This window comes from Heterodontus francisci, chromosome 5 (genome assembly GCF_036365525.1).
Source record: "Heterodontus francisci isolate sHetFra1 chromosome 5, sHetFra1.hap1, whole genome shotgun sequence".
NCBI lineage: Eukaryota > Metazoa > Chordata > Chondrichthyes > Heterodontiformes > Heterodontidae > Heterodontus > Heterodontus francisci.
In genome coordinates this window covers 12,104,998-12,126,640 of record NC_090375.1, presented here as the reverse complement: position 1 = coordinate 12,126,640, position 21,643 = coordinate 12,104,998, and the positions used below count along the sequence as shown (strand labels likewise).

Here is a 21,643-nt window from a genome sequence, read left to right as displayed (position 1 = left end):
CTCACCACCTGTCGCAGGCATAGCCTGGCAGATATGTCCTTCAGGACTCGGCCAGCTCGATCAGTAGTGGTGCTACCAAGCCACTCTTGGTGATGGACATTGAAGTCCCCCACCCAGCGTGCCCTTGACACCCTCAGTTTTTCTTCCAAGTGATGTTCACAGTAGCCACAGTACTCATATGGCCGGTCCAGTTCAGTTTCCGGTCAATGGCAACTATCAGGATGTTGATGGCGGGGCGGTTCAGCGATGGCAATGCTGAGCGGAGGTGGTTAGATTTGATCTTGTTGGTGATGGTCAATTCCTGGCACTTGTCTGTCGTGACTGTCACTTGCCACTTATCAGCTCAAGCTTGAATGTAGTCCAAGTTTAGCTGCACATAGGCACGGACTGCTTCAGCATCTAAGGAGTTGTAAATGCTAGAACACAGTGTAATCATCAGTGAACATCCCTACTTCCAACCCCATACTGGAGGGAAGGTCATTGATGAAGCAGCTGAAGATAGTTGGGCCAAGGACACTACCCTCAGAAACTCCTGCAGCGATGTCCAGGAGCTGAGATGATTGGCCTCCAACAACCACAACCATCTTCCTTTGTTAGGTATGACTCCAACCAGTGGAAAGTTTTCTCCCAATTCAAATTGACTTGAATTTTGCTAGGGTCCCTTGATGCCACACTCAGTCAAATGTTTGCCTGTCAAGGGCAATCACTTTCATCTTACCTCACCTCTGCCCAGTTTGGAGCTGCTTGATCTGTTATGAGTCTATCCCATTTAGCACAGTGGTGGTGCCACACGACACAGAGGACGTCCTCAGTATGAAGACAGGCCTTTGTCTCAGAAGGACAGTACGGTGGTCACTCATACCAATACTGTCATGGACAGATGCATTTACAACAGGTAGATTTGAGAGTATGTGCTCAAGTAGACGTTCCCCTCTTGATGGTTGTCTCACCACCTACTGCAGGCCCAGTCTGGCAACTATATCCGTCAGGACTCAGCTTATGAAATCCCGATGAGTCCTCTGCACATGACAAAAATTAGTACCAGTCTCATGGACACTGCATTGATTTGAAGGGTATTAACCAGACATTTATTAGGGATACAGGATAAATGACTATTTGGTAAAAATCCAACAAGAAACATAAGTTTGGATTGAAAGTTATGGAGAGGCTCAAAGAACTGAACACGTTTTAATTGCAAGAGATGATGGAGATGGGGAAAAACATGAGTCAGTTGATTTTACATAAAATGATCAGGTGTACTATTGAGGTGGATGCAAATAGGCAATGGTGCAAAAGAACTAGAGGACTGAAGTTGAAGATCAAATAGTGGGAGAGAGAACAGGAATGAAATTCGCAGGCATCAAGATCGGCGCAGGCTTGGAGGGCCGAATGGCCTGTTCCTGTGCTTATTTGTTATTTCAAAGAACAAATTTGCTTTTCTACAGCATCTTTAATGACTTTGTGAAACACCAAAGTCGGTGAAATGCTACTGAACTGTAGGCACTGTTGTAATGTTGGAAATGCAGCAACTAATTCACACACCGCAAGCTCCCAGAAACAGCAATGAAATAAATGACCAGTAATCTGTTTTTATTGTGATATTGCTTGTAGGATAAATATTGGCTGGGATACCGAAGCGGATGAAGGGGGGAATCCACCCTTGATCATCTTCAAATAGTGGTCTGGGATCTTTAATGGAATCCTTATTCAAACATGCAATTGGGAACAGGAAAATAGGCGTCAGCCTGGATTTCAAAAGGGAAGGTCGTGCTTGACCAACCTTGCTGAATTCTTTGTATTAACAGCATAGAGAAAACAAATCTGCCATCATACTAATTTTGCCAGGTTAAAATGAAAACATATTTAAACAAGTAGCAGAATGGATAGCAAAATTGCTACAACACAGATATAGAGTATGGATTAAGGGCAGTTACTCAGAATGGCAAAACGTGGAAGTGGTATTCCACAAGGATCGGTGCTGGGATCACTGTTGTTCACCATTCAGTCTCCATACTTATTCGAAAATAAATGTTTAATGGCGTAGAGGTGCAGAGGGATCTGTGGGTACAGATCACAGTTGTCATCACTAAAAGTAGTGATGCAGCTTAATATGACAAACTAACAAAGCACTGGGGTTCATTACTAGAGGGACAGAATTAAGAGGGAAATTATGTTCAACTTGTATAGAACCTTGGTTAAAACACATGGTGTAATGTAAACAGGTCTGATTTCCATGCACTAAAAAGGATATAGAGACAAGAACAAAGAACAGTACAGCACAGGAACAGGCCATTCGGCCCTCCAAGGCTGCGCCTATCTTGATGCCTGCCGAAACTAACACCTTCTGCACTTCCGGGGCCCATATCCCTCTATTCGCTTCCTATTCATATATTTGTCAAGATGTCCCTTAAACGTCGCTATCGTATCTGCTTCCACCACCTCCCCTGGCAGCAAGTTCCAGGCACTCACCACCCTCTGTGGAAAAAAAACTTGCCTTGCACATCCCCTCTAAACTTTGCCCCTCGCACCTTAAACCTATGTCCCCTAGTAACTGACTCTTCCACCCTGGGAAAAAGCTTCTGACTATCCACTCTGTCCATGCCGCTCATAACTTTGTAAACCTCTATCATGTCGTCCCTCCACCTCTGTCGTTCCAGTGAAAACAATCAGAGTTTTTCCAACCTCTCCTCATAGCTAATGCCCTCCAGACCAGGCAACATCCTGGCAAACCACCTCTCTACCCTCTCAAAAGCCTCCACGTCCTTCTGGTAGTGTGGCAACCAGAATTGCACGCAATATTCTAAGTGTGGCCTAACTAAGGTTCTGTACAGCTGCAACATGACTAGCCAATTTTTATACTCTGTGCCCCGACCGATGAAGGCAAGCATGCCGTATGCCTTCTTGACTACCTTATCCACCTGCGTTGCCACTTTGTGACCTGTGGACCTGTACACCCAGATCTCTCTGCCTGTCAATACTCCTAAGGGTTCTGCCATTTACTGTATACCTCCCACCTGCATTAGACCTTCCAAAATGCATTACCTCACATTTGTCCGGATTAAACTCCATCTGCCATTTCTCCGCCCAAGTCTCCAATTGATCTGTACCTGCTGTATCCTCTGACAATCCTCATCATTATCCGTAACTCCACCAACCTTTGTGTCGTCCGCAAACTTACTAATCAGACCAGCTACGTTTTCCTCCAAATCATTTATATATACTACAAACAGCAAAGGTCCCAGCACTGATCCCTGCAGAACACCACTAGTCACATCCCTCCATTCAGAAAAACACCTATCCACTGTTACCCTCTGTCTTCTGTGACCGAGCCAGTTCTGTATCCATCTTGCCAGCTCACCTCTGATCCCGTGTGACCTCACCTTTTGCACCAGTCTGCCATGCGGAACCTTGTCAAAGGCTTTACTAAAGTCCATATAGACAACATCCACCACCCTTCCCTCATCAATCATCTTCGTCACTTCCTCAAAACACTCAATCAAATTAGTAAGACACGACCTCCCCTTCACAAAACCATGCTGTCCCTCGCTAATAAGTTCGTTTGTTTCCAAATGGGAGTAAATCCTGTCCCGAATAATCCTCTCTAATAGTTTCCCTACCACTCAAGGCTCAACGGCCTAAAATTTCCTGGATTATCCTTGCCACCCTTCTTAAACAAAGGAACAACATTGGCTATTCTCCAGTCCTTTGGGACCTCACCTGTAGCCAATGAGGATGCAAAGATTTCTTTCAAGGCTCCAGCAATTTCTTCCCTTGCCTCCCTCAGTATTCTAGGGTAGATCCCATCAGGCCCTGGGGACTTATCTACCTTAATGCTTTGCAAGACACCCAACACCTCTTCCTTTTTGATAATGAGATGACTGAGACATCTGCACTCCCTTCCCTAGGCTCATCATCCACCAAGTCCTTCTCCTTGGTGAATACTGATGCAAAGTACTCATTTAGCTCCAAGCATAGATTCCCATCTCTGTCCTTGAGCGGGCCGACCCTTTCCCTGGTTACCCTCTTGCTCTTTATATGTGTATAAAAAGCCTTGGGATTTTCCTTAATCCTGTTTGCCAATGACTTTTCATGACCCCTTTTAGCCCTCCTAACTCCTTGCTTAAGTTCCTTCCTACTGTCTTTATATTCCTCAAGTGCTTCATCTGTTCCTAGCCTTCCAGCCCTTACGAATGCTTCCTTTTTCTTTTTGACTAGGCTCACAATATCCCGTGTTATCCAAGCTTCCCGAAACTTGCCAAACATATCCTTCTTCCTCACAGGAACATGCTGGTCCTGGATTCTAATCAGCTGACGTTTGAAAGACTCCCACATGTCAGATGTTGATCTACCCTCAAACAGCCGCCCCCAATCTAAATTCTTCGGTTCCTGCCTAATATTGTTATAATTAGCCTTCCCCCAATTTAGCACCTTCACCCGAGGACTACTCTTATCCTTATCCACAAGTACCTTAAAACTTATGGAATTATGGTCAATGCTCCCCCACTGAAACTTCGACCACCTGGCCGGGCTCATTCCCCAATACCAGGTCCAGAATGGCCCCATCCCTAGTTGGACTATCTACATACTGTTTCAAGAAGCCCTCCTGGTTGCTCCTCCCAAATTCTGCCCCATCCAAGCCCCTAGCACTAAGTGAGTCCCAGTCAATATTGGGGAAGTTAAAATCAGCCACCACTACAACCCTGTTACCTTTACATCTTTCCAAAATCTGTCTACATATCTGCTCCTCGAAAGAAGGTGCAAAAAAGATTTACTAGAATGATACCAAAACAGCTTGAATATGTTGGGGGCTCTTTTCTCTAGAGAAAAAAGACTGAGGGATCAGCAAAGACTGACAGAGGTCTTGATAAGAGAGTTGTGGGAGAGAACAGAACTAGGGGCCACAAATATATAATAAATCCAACAGGGAATGCAAGAGAAACTTCTTCATAGAGAGAGTGGTGAGAATGTGGAACTCACTACCACATGGGGTGGTTGAAGCAAACAGATGCATTTAAGGTGAAGCTAGATAAGCAGATGAGCGAGAAAGGAATAGAAGGATATGGTGATAGGGTGAGATGAAGTAGGGTGGGAGGAGACTCGTGTGGAGCATAAATACCAGCATGGACCTGTTGGACCAAATGGCCTGTTTCGGTGCTGTACATTTCATGCAACGCTTTGTAATAGTAAGCTGAAGTTTAAATTGAAAAATCAGACCAGGATGTTTGGAATTTCCTGGAACAGACAACTGTTTTGAGTATTAAAGTTGCCCAGTTCTTTTATTAATTAAAGAGCCAACCCGCTGCGCCAGATGCAGGTTTGTATTCACACTTGCTAAAGCTGGTCAGGCAATGAATTACAGTAGTTTACATTAAACAGAAGGCACTGGTTCATAAATGTTAAATTGAATTAATAAGGAAAAGCAGTCAGTGCTCTCTGTAATTCTGTTGTTGGCAACGAGATTTACTTCCTTAATAAAGCAGCAGTCTTAAAGAAGCCAAATGGGGTGACAGATTTTAATCTATCCCATGCTACGACAGTGGCTACACATTTAAAAGCACCTCAATGGCTGTAGAACGCGGAGATATCCTGAGGTCGTCAAAGGCAGTATCAAAATACCAGTCATCCTTTTTTAAAAAATTGTAAATCTATAAATACAACACATGATGTAGTGCAACAGAAACAGTGAAATGTACACAAAATGAAGGGATCCGATTTTAAATTCCAGTTGCAATGGTTAAAACAAAACCTAAAAATATAACATTTGGACTGAATTATTGGACCCTGAAAGCATTCATTTCAATGCAAAGCTATCAAGGTTAACTGGGATCAGAGGTCATTTGCAACACTTCAAAGAATTTATGCTCACCTCGACTAGATCACAACCAATTTTATTTATACAGCCCCTTGAAAGTATTAAAATGTTTCAAGGTGCTTCACAGGAGCATTACAAAGCAAAATTAGACATTGAGCCACAAAGTAATTTTACAGCAAAACCTTGGTCAAACAGGTCGTTTTTTTTTCTCTCATGGGATATGGGCATCGCTGGTAAGACCAGTATTTGTTGCCCATCCCCATTTGCCCTTCAACTGAGTGGCTTGCTAGGCCATTTCAGAGGGCATTTAAGAGTCAACCACATTGCTGTGGGTCTGTAGTCACATGTAGGACAGACCAGGTAAGGACAGCAGACTTCCTTCCCTAAAAGGACATTAGTGAACCAGATGGGTGTTTACAACAATCAACAATGGTTTCGTGGCACCATTATGGAGACTAGCTTTCAATTCCAAATTTTCATAAATTAATTGAATTTAAGTTCCACCAGTTACCGTGGTGGGATATGAGCCGTGCAGTAGCCTGGGATTCTGGATTACTAGTCAAGCGACATTGCCACTGCATAACCATATTAAAGGAAGAAGAAGTAGAGAGGTGGAGGGGTTTGGGGAGGGAATTCCAGAGCTTAGGACCCAGGCAGCTGAAGGTATAGCCAACAAAGGTGGAGTGATGAAAAGTGGGGATGCTCAAGAGGCCAGAATTAGACAGAAATCTGAGGGTTGTGGGACTAGAGAAGATTACAGAGATAGGGAGGGGTGAAGCCATGGAGGGATTTGAAAACAAGGATGAGAATTTTAAAAGCAATGCTGAAAAGTTATGTAGAACTAACCAAACTTTCAGAAGTACTTTCTCCCCAACACCCCCACCCTTTTACAATACATCCCACATTAAGTCTACATACTGGTTGTTTAATTCAAAGCATCTATACAATGGACTATAATTCTAGATTAATCACCCTACTCGTCCAATTGGAAAGTATTCAGTTAAAAGCAAAAAAAAAAAATTTGAAGATGTAAGTTCCACTTTATAAAGAATTGACTCAGAACTAAACTTTTTCTTCCCATTGGAGAACAGGCTGCTGGAGGGGGAGGTGGAAATTTGGTCTAGGTCTTTTAAATGCTGAGAGGCACAGATAATGTAGATGTAAGCAGGTTATTTAATTTGGACTGTGAGTGCAGAACTAGAGGACGAATATAAAATTAGTCAGCCTCAGGCAAGACGAGAGATTAGAAAAAATATTTTTCCCACAGAGCAGCAGATATGTGGAACAGTCTCCCAGCAAAGGCAGTTAATGCTTTTTCGATTAACTCCTTCATAATAATAAAAAAAAGTGGAGAATTGGACAAATATCTGGTTAGGAACAGAACTGAAGGGTGCACGGGAGAAACAACTAACGAACCGACAGAATAGGATAGTTTCCAATTTGCTGAGCACAGAAATATCATGCTATCAAAGACATCGGAAGATGCTTAATGCAAAGGACTGCCACCAACAACTTGCATTTATATAGCACCTTTAACATATTTTAAAATTCCCAAGGTGCTTCACAGGAGAATAAAACAAGGTTTGACACTGAGCCACATCAGGAGATATTAGCTTGGTCAAAGAGGTAGGTTTTAAGAAGTGTCTGATTCCTGGGATGAAGGGGTTATCTTATGAGGAAAGGTTGGACAGGTGGGGTCAGCGTCCATTGGAGTTAAGAAGAATGAGGCGTGATCTTATTGAAACATACAAGATCCTGAGGAGATTTGACAGGGTGGATGCTGAGAGTATGTTTCCCCTTATGGGAGAGACCAGAACCAAGGCACAGAGTTTAAAAATAACAGGTCTCCCATTTAAGACAGATGAAGAGAAATTTCTTCTGAGGGTTGTTAGTCTGTGGAATTCTCTTCCCCAGAGAGCAGTGGAGCCAGAGTCATTAAATATGTTTAAGGCCGAGTTAGATAGATTCTTGACTAACAAGGGAGTCAAAGGTTATAGAAGGTAGACAAGAAAGTAGAGCTGAGGCCATAATCAGATCAGCCATGATCTTAGCAAATGGCGGGGCATGCTCGAATGGCCAAATGGCCTACTCCTCCTCCTAATTTGTATGTTCGAGGCTGAGATACAGTGAGGTTTAGGGAGGGAATTCCAGAGCTTTGGGTCTCAGCAATTGAAGGCACAGCTGCCAATGGTAGAGCAATGAGAAGCAGATACACAAAAGAGGCCAGAATTGGAGGAGTGCAAAGATCTGAATGTTGCAGGAAGGGAGTAGATTACAGAGATGGGGAGGAGTGAGACCATACAGAGATTTGCAAAGAAGGATGAATAATTTAAAAATCAAGGCACTGCTTAACTGGGAGCCAAATGTAAGTCAGCTGGCACAGGGGTGATGGGTGAGCAGGATGGGACACAACTGCCCTGGAGTCTTCAGGAATTAAAGATTAATCTTCTGGACACTGCTGCAAGCTGTACAGAAGAAAATAAATGGAGTGTTAAACAGTGTTTTTCTTTTTCTATTTTCTTTGTGCTCATTTGTTTATTAGCTATAAAAATATTGGAAATGGGACGTTGGGGGAAGAAGGCAGCTTGCCTGGGCAGACAGGGAGGGCTGTGCGATGAAACCTCCAGATATAATCAGTGACAGGATGTTTTTCAGACTGGGAGGTGGCTTGCAATGACGATGTTCCCTCAGGGTCAGTCGGGTCCCAGTACTCTTTTCCATTTTTATAAATGACCTAGACTTGGGGATAGGGACAAATGCCATCCTCATCTGACAGTGACAAAGTTAAGCTTTCCCTCCTCATACTTCTCGACCTGTCTGCAGTCTTTGAAACAGTTGACCACACCATCCTCCTCCAATGCCTCTCCACTGTCTTCCAATTGGGTGGAACTGCTCTCACCTAGTTCCATTCTTATCTATCTAACTGTAGCCACAGAATCACTTGCAGCGGATTCCCTTCCTGCTCACACACACATACCTCTGGCGTCCCCCAAAGATCTATTCTTGACCTCTCCTATTTCTCATCTACATGCTGCCCTTCGGTGATATCATCCGAAAGCATATTAGATTTTGCATGAATGTTGATAACACTCAGCTCTATCTCAGAACCACCAGACTAAAGCAGACTGCTCGCAACCTTAGTGTGTTATTTGACCCCAAGATGAGTTTCTGACCATATATTCATACCTTCACTAAGAACGCCCTTTTTCCACCTCCGTAGCATCACCCGACACAGCTGCGCTTCAGCTCATCAGCTGCTGAAACCTCATTCATGTCTTCGTTACTTCCGAACTCGACTATTCCAGTGCACTTCTGAGTGGTCTCCCACATTCTACCACTTGTAAACTTGAGGTTACCCAAAACTCTGCTGCCAGTGTCCTAACTCGCAACAAGTACCGGTCACCTATCACCCCTATGCTCGCTGTCCTACATTGGCTCCCGGCCAAGTAACATAGGAACATGAGTCGGCCATTCAACCCATCGAACCTGCCCCACCATTCAATACGATCATGACTGATCTTCCACTTAAATGCCCTTTTCTCCACACTATCCTCATATCCCTTTATGTAATTTGTATTTATAGTATCATCTTGATGATCTTGCTTTTAAAATTCTAAACCTGCCCTGCCACTTTCAAAGATTTGTGCACATATACTCCCAGGTCCCTCTGCTCCTGCACCCTCATGAAAATTGTATTCTTTATTTTATGTTACCTTTCCTCGTTTTTCCTCCCAAAATGTATCACTTCACACTTCTCTGCACTTCACTGCCTCGCCACTCCCTATCTCTGTAATCTCCTCGAGCCCCACAACCCTCAGATCTCTGCACTCATCTAATTTTGGCCTCTTGAGCATCCCAGATTTTAAACTCTCCACCATCGGTGGCCGTGCCTTCAGTCGCCTGGTCCTAAGATCTGGAATACCCTCCCTCAACCTCTCTTTCCTCCTTTAAGACACTGCTTAAAACAGACCTCTTTGACCAAGTTTTTGGTCATCTAACCGAATATCTCCTTGTGTGACTTGGTGTCATTTTGTTTTATAATGCTCCTGTGAAGCACCTTGGGAAGTTTTATTACATTAAAGGTGCTATATAAGTATAGGCTGTAGCAGTTGTAGGGAGTAGCATTATAAAGTTGGCAGATGATGTGAAAATTGGCAAAGTAATAGATAGTGATGAGGATAGTTATAGGCTTCAGGATGACAGACAGGATGGTGAAAGGGACAGAAACATGGCAGATGGAGTCAATGCAAAGTGTGAAGTGGTACACTTTGGTAGGACCAATATGTAAAGACAGTATACTATAAATGGTACGATTTTGAGAAGTGTAGATGAACAGACACCTTGGTGTCCATATACACAAGTCCTTAAGGTGACAGGGCAAGTTGATAAGGTGGTTAAAAAAGCATATGGGTTGCCTGGGTTTATAAATAGAGGAATAGATTATAAAAGCAAAGAGATCATCCTGGAACTTTATAAATCACTGGTTAGACCTCAGGTGGAGTCTTGTGGACAATTCTGGGCTCCACACTTCAGCAAACATGTAAAAGGTGACAGAGAAGGTTTCATAAGAACTAGGAGCAGGAGTAGGCATTTCAGCCCCTCGAGCCTGCTCCGCCATTCAATATGATCATGGCTGATCTCATCTCGGCCTCAACTCCACTTTCCTGCCCATTCTCCATAACCCTTCAACCCACCACTAATTAAAAATCTGTCTATCTCCTCAAATTTACTCAATGTCCCGGCATCCACTGCACTCTGGGGTAGTGAATGCCACAGACTAACGACCCTTTGAGAGAAGTAATTTCTCCTCATCTCTGTTTTAAATCTGCTACCCCTTATCCTAAAACTATGACCTCTTATTCTAGATTTTCCCACAAGAGGAAACATCCTCTCTACGTCTACTTTGTTAATCCCCTTAATCATCTTATATACCTCAATTAAATTTCCTCTCATTCTTCTAAACTCTAGACAGTAAAGGCCTAAACTGCTCAATCTCTATTCATAAGACAAACCGCTCATCTCTGGAATCAATCGAGTGAATCGCCTCTGAACTGCCTCCAGTGCAACTACATCCCTCCTCAAGTAAGGGGACTAAACTGTACACAATACTCCAGATGCGGTCTCACTAATGCCTTGTACAGTTACAGAAACACTTCCCTACTTTTATACTCCATTCCTTTAGCAATAAATGCCAAATTTCCATTTGCCTTCTTTACTACCTGCTGTACCCGCATACTAGTTTTCTGCGATTCATGCATGAGGACACCCATATCCCTCTGCACCAAAGCACTCTGAAGTTTCTCTCCATTTAGATAATTTGCTTTTCTATTCTTCTGACCAAAATGGATAACCTCACACTTATCCACGTTCAACTCCATCTGCCAAATTTTGGCCCATTCACCTAACCTATCCATATCCATTCATAAATTTCTTATTTCTTTATTGCAACTTACTATCCCACCTATTTTATTGTCACCTGCAAATTTGGCTATAGTACCTTCTATCCCTGCATCCAAGTCATTAATATAGATTGTAAATAGTTGGGGCCCAAGGACCGAACCCTGTGGCACCCCACTAGTGACATCTTGCCATCCAGAAAAAGACCCATTTATCCCGACTGTTTTCTGTTGGTTATCCAATCCTCTATCCAAACTAATAAATTGCCCCTAACCCCATGTGATCTTACCTTGTGTATTAACCTTTTGTGCGGCACCTTATCAAATGCCTTCTGGAAGTCCAGATATACTACATCTACAGGATCCCCATTATCCGCTTTGCTTGTTACAGCTTTGAAGAACTCTAGCAAATTAGTCAAACATGGTTTACCCTTCATAAAACCACGCTGACTCTGAAGGATTGCGTTTTGACTTGATAAATGTCCTGTTATTACTTCCTTAATAATGGATTCTAACAATTTCCCAACGACAGATGTTAAACTAACTGGTCTGTAGTTTCCTACTTTCTGCCTCCCTCCCTTTTTGAATAAGGGCGTTATATTAGTTTTTTTTCAATCCACTGGAACCTTGGAATATTATAACCAATGGATCCACTATCTCCAATGCCACTTCCTTTAAGACCCTAGGATGTAGGCCATCAGGCCCTAGGGACTTGTCTGCCTTCAATCTCAATAGTTTGCTCAGTACTTTTGCCCAGGATGATACCAGGGATGAGGGACTTCAGTTATGAGGAGAGGTTGGAAAAGTCAGGACTTTTAGAATTAGAACATTACAGCGCAGTACAGGCCCTTCGGCCCTCGATGTTGCGCCGACCTGTGAAACCATCTGACCTACACTATTCCATTTTCATCCATATGTCTATCCAATGACCACTTAAATGCCCTTAAAGTTGGCGAGTCTACTACTGTTGCAGGCAGGGCGTTCCACGCCCCTACTACTCTCTGAGTAAAGAAACTACCTCTGACATCTGTCCAATATCTATCACCCCTCAACTTAAAAGCTATGTCCCCTCATGTTTGCCATCACCATCCGAGGAAAAAGACTCTCACTATCCACCCTATCTAACCCTCTGATTATCTTATATGTCTCTATTAAGTCACCTCTCCTCCTCCTTCTCTCCAACGAAAACAACCTCAAGTCCCTCAGCCTTTCCTCGTAAGACCTTCCCTCGATACCAGGCAACATCCTAGTAAATCTCCTCTGCACCCTTTCCATAGCTTCCACATCCTTCCTATAATGCGGTGACCAGAACTGCACGCAATACTCCAGGTGCGGTCTCACCAGAGTTTTGTACAGCTGCAGCATGACCTCGTGGCTCCGAAACTCGATCCCCCTACTAATAAAAGCTAACACACCATATGCCTTCTTAACAGCCCTATTAACCTGGGTAGCAACCTTCAGGGATTTATGCACCTGGACACCAAGATCTCTCTGTTCATCTACACTACCAAGAATCTTCCCATTAGCCCAGTACTCTGCATTCCTGTTACTCCTTCCAAAGTGAATCACCTCGCACTTTTCTGCATTAAACTCCCATTTGCCAACTCTCAGCCCAGCTCTGCAGCCTATCTATGTCCCTCTGTACCCTACAACATCGTTCGGCACTATCCACAACTCCACCTACCTTCGTGTCATCCGCAAATTTACTAACACACCCTTCTACACCCTCATCCAGGTCATTTAGAAAAATGACAAACAGCAGTGGCCCCAAAACAGATCCTTGCGGTACACCACTAGTAACTAAACTCCAGGATGAACATTTGCCATCAACCACCACCATCTGTCTTCTTTCAGCTAGCCAATTTCTCCTCGGAACAGAAAAGGCTAAGAGGTGACCAAGTAGAGGTTTTCAAGATGATGAGAGGTTTTGATAGAGTAGAGAGAGAAAAATTATTTCCTCTAGCGAGTCGGTCAAAAACTTGAAGTTACAGATTTAAAATCACTGACTAAGACCTGGAGGAGAGATGAAGAAAATTTTTCACTCAGTATTGTCGAGCTCTGGAACGCTTTACACAAAAAGGTGGTGGAAGCTGATTCCATAAATAGTTTTAAAATGGAGTTGGACAGGTACTTGAGAATGAGGAACTTACAGGGCTATGGAATAAAAGCAGGGATGTGAGATTAAGCATGACAGCTCTTTGAAAGGGCCAGGACAGGTACAAGAGGCTGAATGGCTTTCTTTTGTGCTGCAATTTATGATTCTATGAATATGCTGAATGAGAATTGGCAATCCTACTGATACAGATTGTGAAGTTAGATAAATATTCTCAGCTTTCACTAGCTAATGTTGGGTCGAGGGTCAATAACCACAACTGCTCAGTGAACCAGCCTGTTGACTGGGTAACAAGAGAAGCTGTAATGTGGAACACGAATAAAGGTGTTCCGTTCCACTCCAGCGGTCTGATCAACTAGAATGCAAGTGATCACTGGAGACAGATAATGACCATGAGTGATTAATGAAGAACTATAGTCCATAGTCTGTCGATGCATCTTTGTGGTGGACAACCAGTGCAGAAAGAGGAAGTTGTTGCAGGACTAAGTTAGGTAGCAGAAATGAGAGAACTCCCAATTCCTACCCTTTGTGTAGTATGACTGATGTATACTGTATGAATAAAGTCTGTTCTGTACACTGAACCGTCCTTTGCTTACTTGAAGCCATGGAGGGAACAAGGCTGATTAACAACCATCTTTGGAAGCTAGGGGTAACTGTGGAACTTTTCCTTGGGAAAAGCCATTAATTGGGTACAGTCCATGATGGGGCTAATGGTCTTTGATTTGCAGAAGTAATGAGCTGAGTGGCCTTTTGTTCCATCCTTTAGGCAGAGGAGAGGCTGGCACTGAATATACCGCACACCACAAGAGATATTAAGCAACTTCAGCGAGACCAAAAACACTAAATATCATCGTAAGAGAAAATCAGGTCAATCTTTCACACAAAACTAACTGCAACGCAAGCACAAAGACAGTCTAAAAAAAAAGGAACACAGAAGAGTTAGTTATTTTTAGAAAAATGCTGAACAAAGTAAATCAGAAATTACTGAATGGGAAATGGAACACAGACAAAAAATTGGACAAAGGAACAAAGAAAGCAGCAAATGAAAGAGAGATTTTTATCTTGCGTATGCAGCTTCTCTTCAGTCTTATATTTTAATCTATCAAATCTCATTTAAGATTAATTGTTTTTAGAGCAATTTTTAAATAATCTTGAGGGTTTCAGTGTACTCCGTTTCGAGAGATACCGGTCTAAGATTGGCCCAGCAATACCACTTATCCAACACGGGGCAATTAAAATACTCTGAAGGGAAAAAGAATGCCTCTCAATTAATAGCAGATATAGCTAAAAAAGGAAAATCAGCTTTGAAGAACTTAAAATATTCCGAAGAGTCAACCAGATATATACGCATCAAAAATCTCTGCAATACACCTAAAATAAACAATGCAATTCAAGATAAACATTTCTGAGCTGCATTTTTTGCCATTCTTGTTTCAGAAAAGGATTATTTTTCTCTTTCGAGTGTTATAACACTGGAATTGAGGAATCAAGCAGTTTATAAATGTCACCCAAAGCCCGACAGTGTTAACAGCTCTGACTTTGCTCCAATCTGAAGCATATATATTTAATGTAAAAACACTTAAGCAGTTTGGGCAAATTCATCCAGTGAGTCATTTAGTGAGACCCACAAATCAAGAAGTTAGTTTTTTTTTTAAGAAAAAGGCTCAATTGCTGGCCTCGGCCAAGTTAGCTGATCTCAGCTGGGGCAAGAGATGCAAGTTGGAAGGCTTATTCATACCCTTATAAAGCATCATTAATGCAGCAAAATATCCCAAGGCACTCCACAGAAGGAGTGAGGTAGGAAGAATAGATAGCAAATAGGAGATAAAAGCGTCAGAGGAGATGATTGAAGACATTAAAGGGTAAACTTTAAAGCTTCTAATGATGGGAAAAGATGTGGCCAATTTTTGGGTTTTAAGAAGAAAAGTCCTTCAACCATCAAGGAATTAACACCAATGGCTGGGAATGGTCGTGTACATAGACCACTGTCAGCAAATAGAAGGCACTGGTAACTGGGCTGGAAAAGGCAGAAGCACAAGGGATACAATTCACAGAGACAGCCGTGGTTCAGTGGGTAGCACTCTCGCCTGAGTCAGAAGGTTGTGGATTCAAGTCCCAATCCAGAGACTTGAGCGCAAAGATCTAGGCTGGCGTTCCAGTGCAGTACTGAGGAGTGCTGCACTGGTGCATGTGCTGTCTTTCAAATGAGCTGTTACGTCGAGATCCCATTTGTCCTTTTAGGTGAATGCAAACAATCCCATAACACTATTTCATTTTCCTCCATGTCCTATTTAGCTCTCAAACAACACTTGAAACAAAACAGATGACCTGGAGTTAACTCAATGCTGTTTGTGGGATCTTGCTCTACACAAATTAGCTGCTGCATTTCCTACATTACAAGAGTGATGACACTTCAAAAAGTATTTTGTTGGCTGTAAAGTGCTTTGGGACCTCCTGGAGCCATGAAAGGTGCTGTAGAAATGGTAGACTTTTTTTTCAAAGACTTAACCAGGTGGTGATGCAGGTGTGGATCACAGTCTCTGCAGTAGTGGTGATGGAGGAGGAGTTGAGTTCAAGGTGGTGAAACTGGCTAGTTAAGCTGAGAGGAGCTTCAAACTCATTGATCCATCTAGCAGGGCTACACACGCTGGGCCTGACCAGAGTGGGCAGCTGGGGAAGGGATCATATGCTGGGGTGCAGTGTCTCTGGAACACGCCAAAATGGATGGCTTTGGTCTTTCCAGTCTTAAGATGGGAAAAGCTCGGACATGCCGATGGTAAGTAATTTAACAACACAGTGACATTGGAATCAAGGACAGAAAAACAGAGGTAAATAGGGAAAAGCATTCCTTTAAACTCTTTGGCAGATATGGACAAAAAGAGTAGAAAAAATGGTGCACGACACCTCATTTCCTGTTCTGAGACCCGGTGAATCAGGCGTTTTTCTTTTTCTTGGTCCAATGGCAGCCAATGCGGCGAGATTTGCTTCCCGTTGCTGCAACTGTGCAAGTTCCAATTGTTGCATCTGTTCAAAAGCAAGAATGTCACGTTATTTTCCAAAGCTACATAACATTTACAGCACAGACACGGGCCATTCAGCCAACAGGTCTCTGATGGTGTTAATGGTCCACGCGAGTATCCTTACTTCACCGACCCTATCAACCTATCCTTCTATTCTTTTCTCCCTCATATGTTTATCTAGCTTCCCCTTAAATTCATCGATGCTATCCACCTCAACCACTCACTCTGGTAGTGAGTTCGAACATCCTCATCACTCTCTGGGCAAGAAGCTTTTCCTGGAATTCCTTATTGGATTCATTAGTAACTATCTTATACTTATGATCGCCAGTTTTGGACTCCCTCACAAGTGGAAACATCTTCTGTAAGTCTATCCTATTGAACCCCCTGCATAATTTTAAGGACCTCTATTAAGCCAGCCCTCAGCTTCCTCTCTACTAGAGGAAAAAGATACAGCCTGCTCAATCTTTCCTGATAGTTAAGCAGTTACAGTGGAGGAGGAAGAAATGACAGTCATGGTTCAGCCTGCAGGCTCTTCTCATTAACAGCGCTGGGTGACACTCTACTGCGGGGAAATTCAATCTCCAAGCTGTGGGCCACTTCCAAGTATAACTGCAAAGTAAATCAGCCTTATGAGAATAAGGGAACTCAATACTCAAGTCTGCAGGAACATAACCTGGCCATTAGTTTATGAAGCCCTGATCAGAGTAGAGTAGGTTTCAACATGTCAAAGTAGAACAAAAATTCAATAAAGAATGAACCCCGAACGGGAGCATTCCATCCAAATTTGAAACACCAATATGAATCATAATCACATCTTGAAGGACTAGTGTGTTAATTACATATTAAATGTTAAATTGTATGCAGGCGGTGGGCATTTACTGGGGATTTACTTGTGCTCCTAAATATTGGGGCAGACTGAAACTGGTTGTTGGGTTTGGAGGTGCATGCTTGTAATGTGTGTCTCGAACTAAAAGCTAAGAAGTGTGTAAAGATTAAGCTCCAGTTCTATTCTTCACCACCTGGCTATCTAGAATAGAGCACTTTGCATGCAAAGCTTGGCACACATCAGATTCACATTCACATTAACACATCATCTTCTGGAGTAATTTTGCATTAAAAACATGAGCTTAGACAAGGTAGGAGTTACCAAGCAAAAATCCAGCACAGGGCAGAAGGTACACATGCAGATTGCCACTGCATTTAAGACTTATTTCATGTGGTACTGTATCAGAGGGGTCAACACAAATAGTATTTTTGTGCAGAATAAACTACAAGTCTCAAATCTGAACTGTGCCACCAAGTCCAAGATAATTACTCCCTCATAGGGGTCAGGCGAGGTAGAGTGGGACAGGCAAGGTAGATCAAGCTGGATAAATTCTGCAGCTGGACAAACTGGCTGTTAAAAGGAGCCTCAGTTTGGGACGCAGAATTACGAGAAAGAAGATGTCACATCCCAATTTTAATAAGTTCCACCGCCTCAAGTCATCACCTTCCCAATTTGTAATGGCAGATGGCTCTCGGACATTATTATGCTGCTGAGTTGCCAGATTGGAATTGCAAGCTTTAGAAGGAAACTTGTTAACATCCAATGAGGAAATAGATTGAAGAGTTCCAGACAGTTCTGAAGTAGCAGTGATTGTGCAAGAAAAAAAAATAGGCAGGAGCCCTGAATGGTGGGGTAGGTAAGGCCAGCAGCACTTGTTCAAAGGGACAAGTCTGTTCTGTTGAGGAATAAAAGGTCAGTGCAAAAAAGGCTTTCCATGCAACATGTTCCGCTTTTTCATGGAGAATATTCACAAAAACAGCTACTTCAAAAAATTATTACTTTGAACCACAGTTGTCGCAGTAGCTGGTGCAGGGTGGGGTGGGGTGGGGTGGGGGGGGGGGGGTGGCGGGTGCGGTAGTACTGGGGAGGGGTGTCCATGGAAACTAATTCCTTCAGCTCCACAGCCTTCATCAAACACTAGCATTGTCTTTATTAGCATCTGTCGTCAAATCTTTAAATCACGAAACGCGAACAGGCTTGATGATTTATTCAGCAGGGAAAAGAATCTGTAGGTCAAGTGAAAAATTTCACACACAGCACGAACATTGGGCACTTTCATTTGCTTCCATTCCCTAAATGCCAGGGGCGAGCTCTAGTGAGCTCCAATATTAAGACTCAATTAAAATAGGGTCCAATTAGTGGAGGTTTTCCTCTCGGGCAACGAGAGTTAGGAAATGGATATTGGGAAAATGTAAAAGTGAGCTACTGCAAGGCGGCAGAAGCAGCAGACATAAATGAACTTATTTGTTGGTTTCTACAGTTGCTACACTGGACCCTCTGGGAGTAAAAGCTTAAACCAGTCATAGCTATAAAATAAAAAACCCCTAGAGCAAAACATGAACTGTGTGAAACAAGGGCTCCATCATAGAACAGAAAAAAAACTGCTGGGTTTAGAAAATTAAAAGCCAGAGGCACTTTCCATTTACAACTAAATCCCAGTTCCGCCTCTGAGCCGAAGAATTATAAGCAGTAACAGATTTACAAAATGAGCATTTATCCTAAAATATGTAACCCATTGTGATATTCCCAAATAACAAATCCTGAACAGTAATGCAAGAATTTTATTCAGTTCTCAATTATCCAACGTAAACCTGGAATTCTTCAGATAACTTTTTTTGTAAAAAAAAGGAACACTGACTGAAGGAACATCCACCCCCTCCTCCGCAAGATGACCTTGTTTGATGTGTCGTCCTTGCCTTTGGAGGTTCCTGTCCTTGCCCCAGGCTCTGCACAGAAAATGGCATGCAACGACGACACAAATCCTGACCTAAATACCAGGAGACTGCTGCCAAAAAAAAACTCCATTCGTAAAAACAAGCAACAGAAAAAAAAAATAAACACACTTAGCTCACCTCTTTGGCTCTTTGTTTTAACCTAAGTTGTTCTGGGTCTTCATGCTTGGCTCGACTCTGGTGGTGATGAGAAAAAAAAGAGTAGAATGAAAATCTAAACCAAATTTTCAACATTCTTCAAACTCCCTTTGTCGCCTTCATATTAATTTTCCATTAATATTTAACAACTGTGGTCTCTGCAACTAGGTTTTGCTGGTAAACCTGTCAAAATCCTTTCAAGTAAAAACAAAATGGTTATTAAGTTTATAATAAATAAAAACAAGAAATGCTGGAATCACTCAGCAGGTCTGGCAGCATCTGTGGAAAGAGAAGCAGAGTTAACATTTCGGGTCAGTGACCCTTCTTCGGAACTGACAAATATTAGAAAAGTCACAGGTTATAAGCAAGTGAGGTGGGGGTGGGGCAAGAGATAACAAAGGAGAAGGTGTAGATTGGACCAGGCCACATAGCTGACCAAAAGGTCACGGAGCAAAGGCAAACAATATGTTAATGGTGTGTTGAAAGACAAAGCATTAGTACAGATTAGGTGTAAATACACTGAATATCGAACAGCAGCAAGTGCAAACCTGAAAAAAAAAAGTGGGTAAGCAAACTGAACAAACTAAGATGAAATGAAATAAATGCAAAAAAAAGATTGTAAAAAATGTAAAAAAGAATGTAAAAACAAGGAAGAAAAAATAACTAAAAATGAAAGTAAAATGGGGGGCTGTCATGCTCTGAAATTATTGAACTCAATGTTCAGTCCGGCAGGCTGTAATGTGCCTAATCGGTAGATGAGATGCTGTTCCTCGAGCTTGCGTTGATGTTCACTGGAACACTGCAGCAATCCCAGGACAGAGATGTGAGCATGAGAGCAGGGGGGGGGGAAGTGTTGAAATGGCAAGCAACTGGAAGCTCAGGGTCCTGCTTGCGGACTGAGCAGAGATGTTCCGCAAAGCGGTCACCCAGTCTGCGCTTGGTCTCCCCAATGTAGAGGAGACCACACTGTGAGCAGCGAATACAGTATACTACATTGAAAAAAGTACAAGTAAATCACTGCTTCACCTGAAAGGAGTGTTTGGGGCCTGGGATAGTGAGGAGAGAGGAGGTAAATGGGCAGGTATTACACCTCCTGCGATTGCAGGGGAAGGTGCCCTGGGACGGGGACGAGGTGGTGGGGGTAATGGAGGAGTGGACCAGGGTGTCGCGGAGGGAACGATCCCTTCGGAATGCTGACAGGGGAAGGGAGGGGAAGATGCGACTGGTAGTGGCATCACGATGGAGGTGGCGAAAATGGCGGAGGATGATCCTTTGGATATGGAGGCTGGTGGGATGAAAAGTGAGGACAAGGGGAACCCTGTCACGGTTCTGGGAGGGAGGGGAAGGGGTGAGGGTAGAGGTGCGGGGAATGGGCCGGACACGGTTGAGGGCCCTGTCAACCACAGTGGGGGGAAATCCTCGGTTGAGGAAAAAGGAGGTCATATCAGAAGCGCCGTCATGGAAGGTAGCATCATCAGAGCAGATGCGTCGGAGACGGAGAAACTGGGAGAATGGAATGGAGTCCTGACAGGAGGTAGGGTGTGAAGAAGTGTAGTCGAGGTAGCTGTGGGAGTCGGTGGGCTTATAATGGATGTTGGTAGACAACCTATCCCCAGAGATGGAGACAGAGAAGTCGAGGAAGGGAAGGGAAGTGTCAGAGATGGACCATGTAAAGGTGAGAGAAGGGTGGAAATTGGAAGCAAAGTTGATAAAGTTTTCTAGTTTGGGGCCGGAGCAGGAAACGGCACCGACACAGTCATTAAGTTAATGGCTCACCATACATTCAATATACATCTCTGATGTATGTATAACACTGAATGTATTCCCATGTATTTCCCCAAGATCCCAGGAACAGGATATTCGAACTAATTCCTCATTAGGAAATGTCATCTGTTCCAGACAAGAAGATAAACTCACAAAAAGTAATTTAGTTAGCAAAGCAGTCAATCTGATCCCAGCATTGAAAGGAAACATCCATGAATTTTAACATTCTGGCCGTGGATAACTATTCTACAACTATCTCACTCCAAATGATATAATTTTTGTGGAATATATGCTTCAATATTGCAACCACCTGGGCATGACAGCATGTGGATACATTTCTGAATAGTGCGAAGAACCTTAGTAGTTAATGAAAACGGGAAGTGCTGGAAATACTCAGCAGGTCAAGCAGCATCTGTGGAGATAGAAGCAGAGTTAACATTTCAGGTCGATGACCTTTGTTAATAGCTGGGTGCAAAACAACAGCGAAATGCTGATTCCTTGCATGTTTTATGACACATTTTTGGATGGGCAACGTTCTGAGCTGACTACTTCAGATGCAAGATACCTTTAGCTGGATGCTCTCGTCTCTTATCTGGCATACACACACATGCACACATTATAT

At 43.0% G+C, this 21,643-nt stretch overlaps 1 protein-coding gene across 5 annotated transcripts in view; it reads right to left on the bottom strand.

Moving 5' to 3' along the window:
- LOC137369733 (transcription initiation factor TFIID subunit 4-like) overlaps positions 1 to 21,643 on the bottom strand; it is a 190,562-nt gene that overhangs the window by 35,289 nt on the left and 133,630 nt on the right. For all 5 annotated transcript variants that reach the window (XR_010975002.1, XM_068031115.1, XM_068031116.1 and 2 more), the window contains exons 13-14: positions 19,240 to 19,296; positions 16,226 to 16,345 (exon numbers count right to left, since the gene is read on the bottom strand). Coding sequence is in view for 4 of the 5 variants with exons in the window: in XM_068031115.1 (XP_067887216.1) it covers positions 16,226 to 16,345; positions 19,240 to 19,296 (177 nt within the window). In the remaining variant the exon portion in view is untranslated. The remainder of the gene's footprint in view (positions 1 to 16,225; positions 16,346 to 19,239; positions 19,297 to 21,643) is intronic.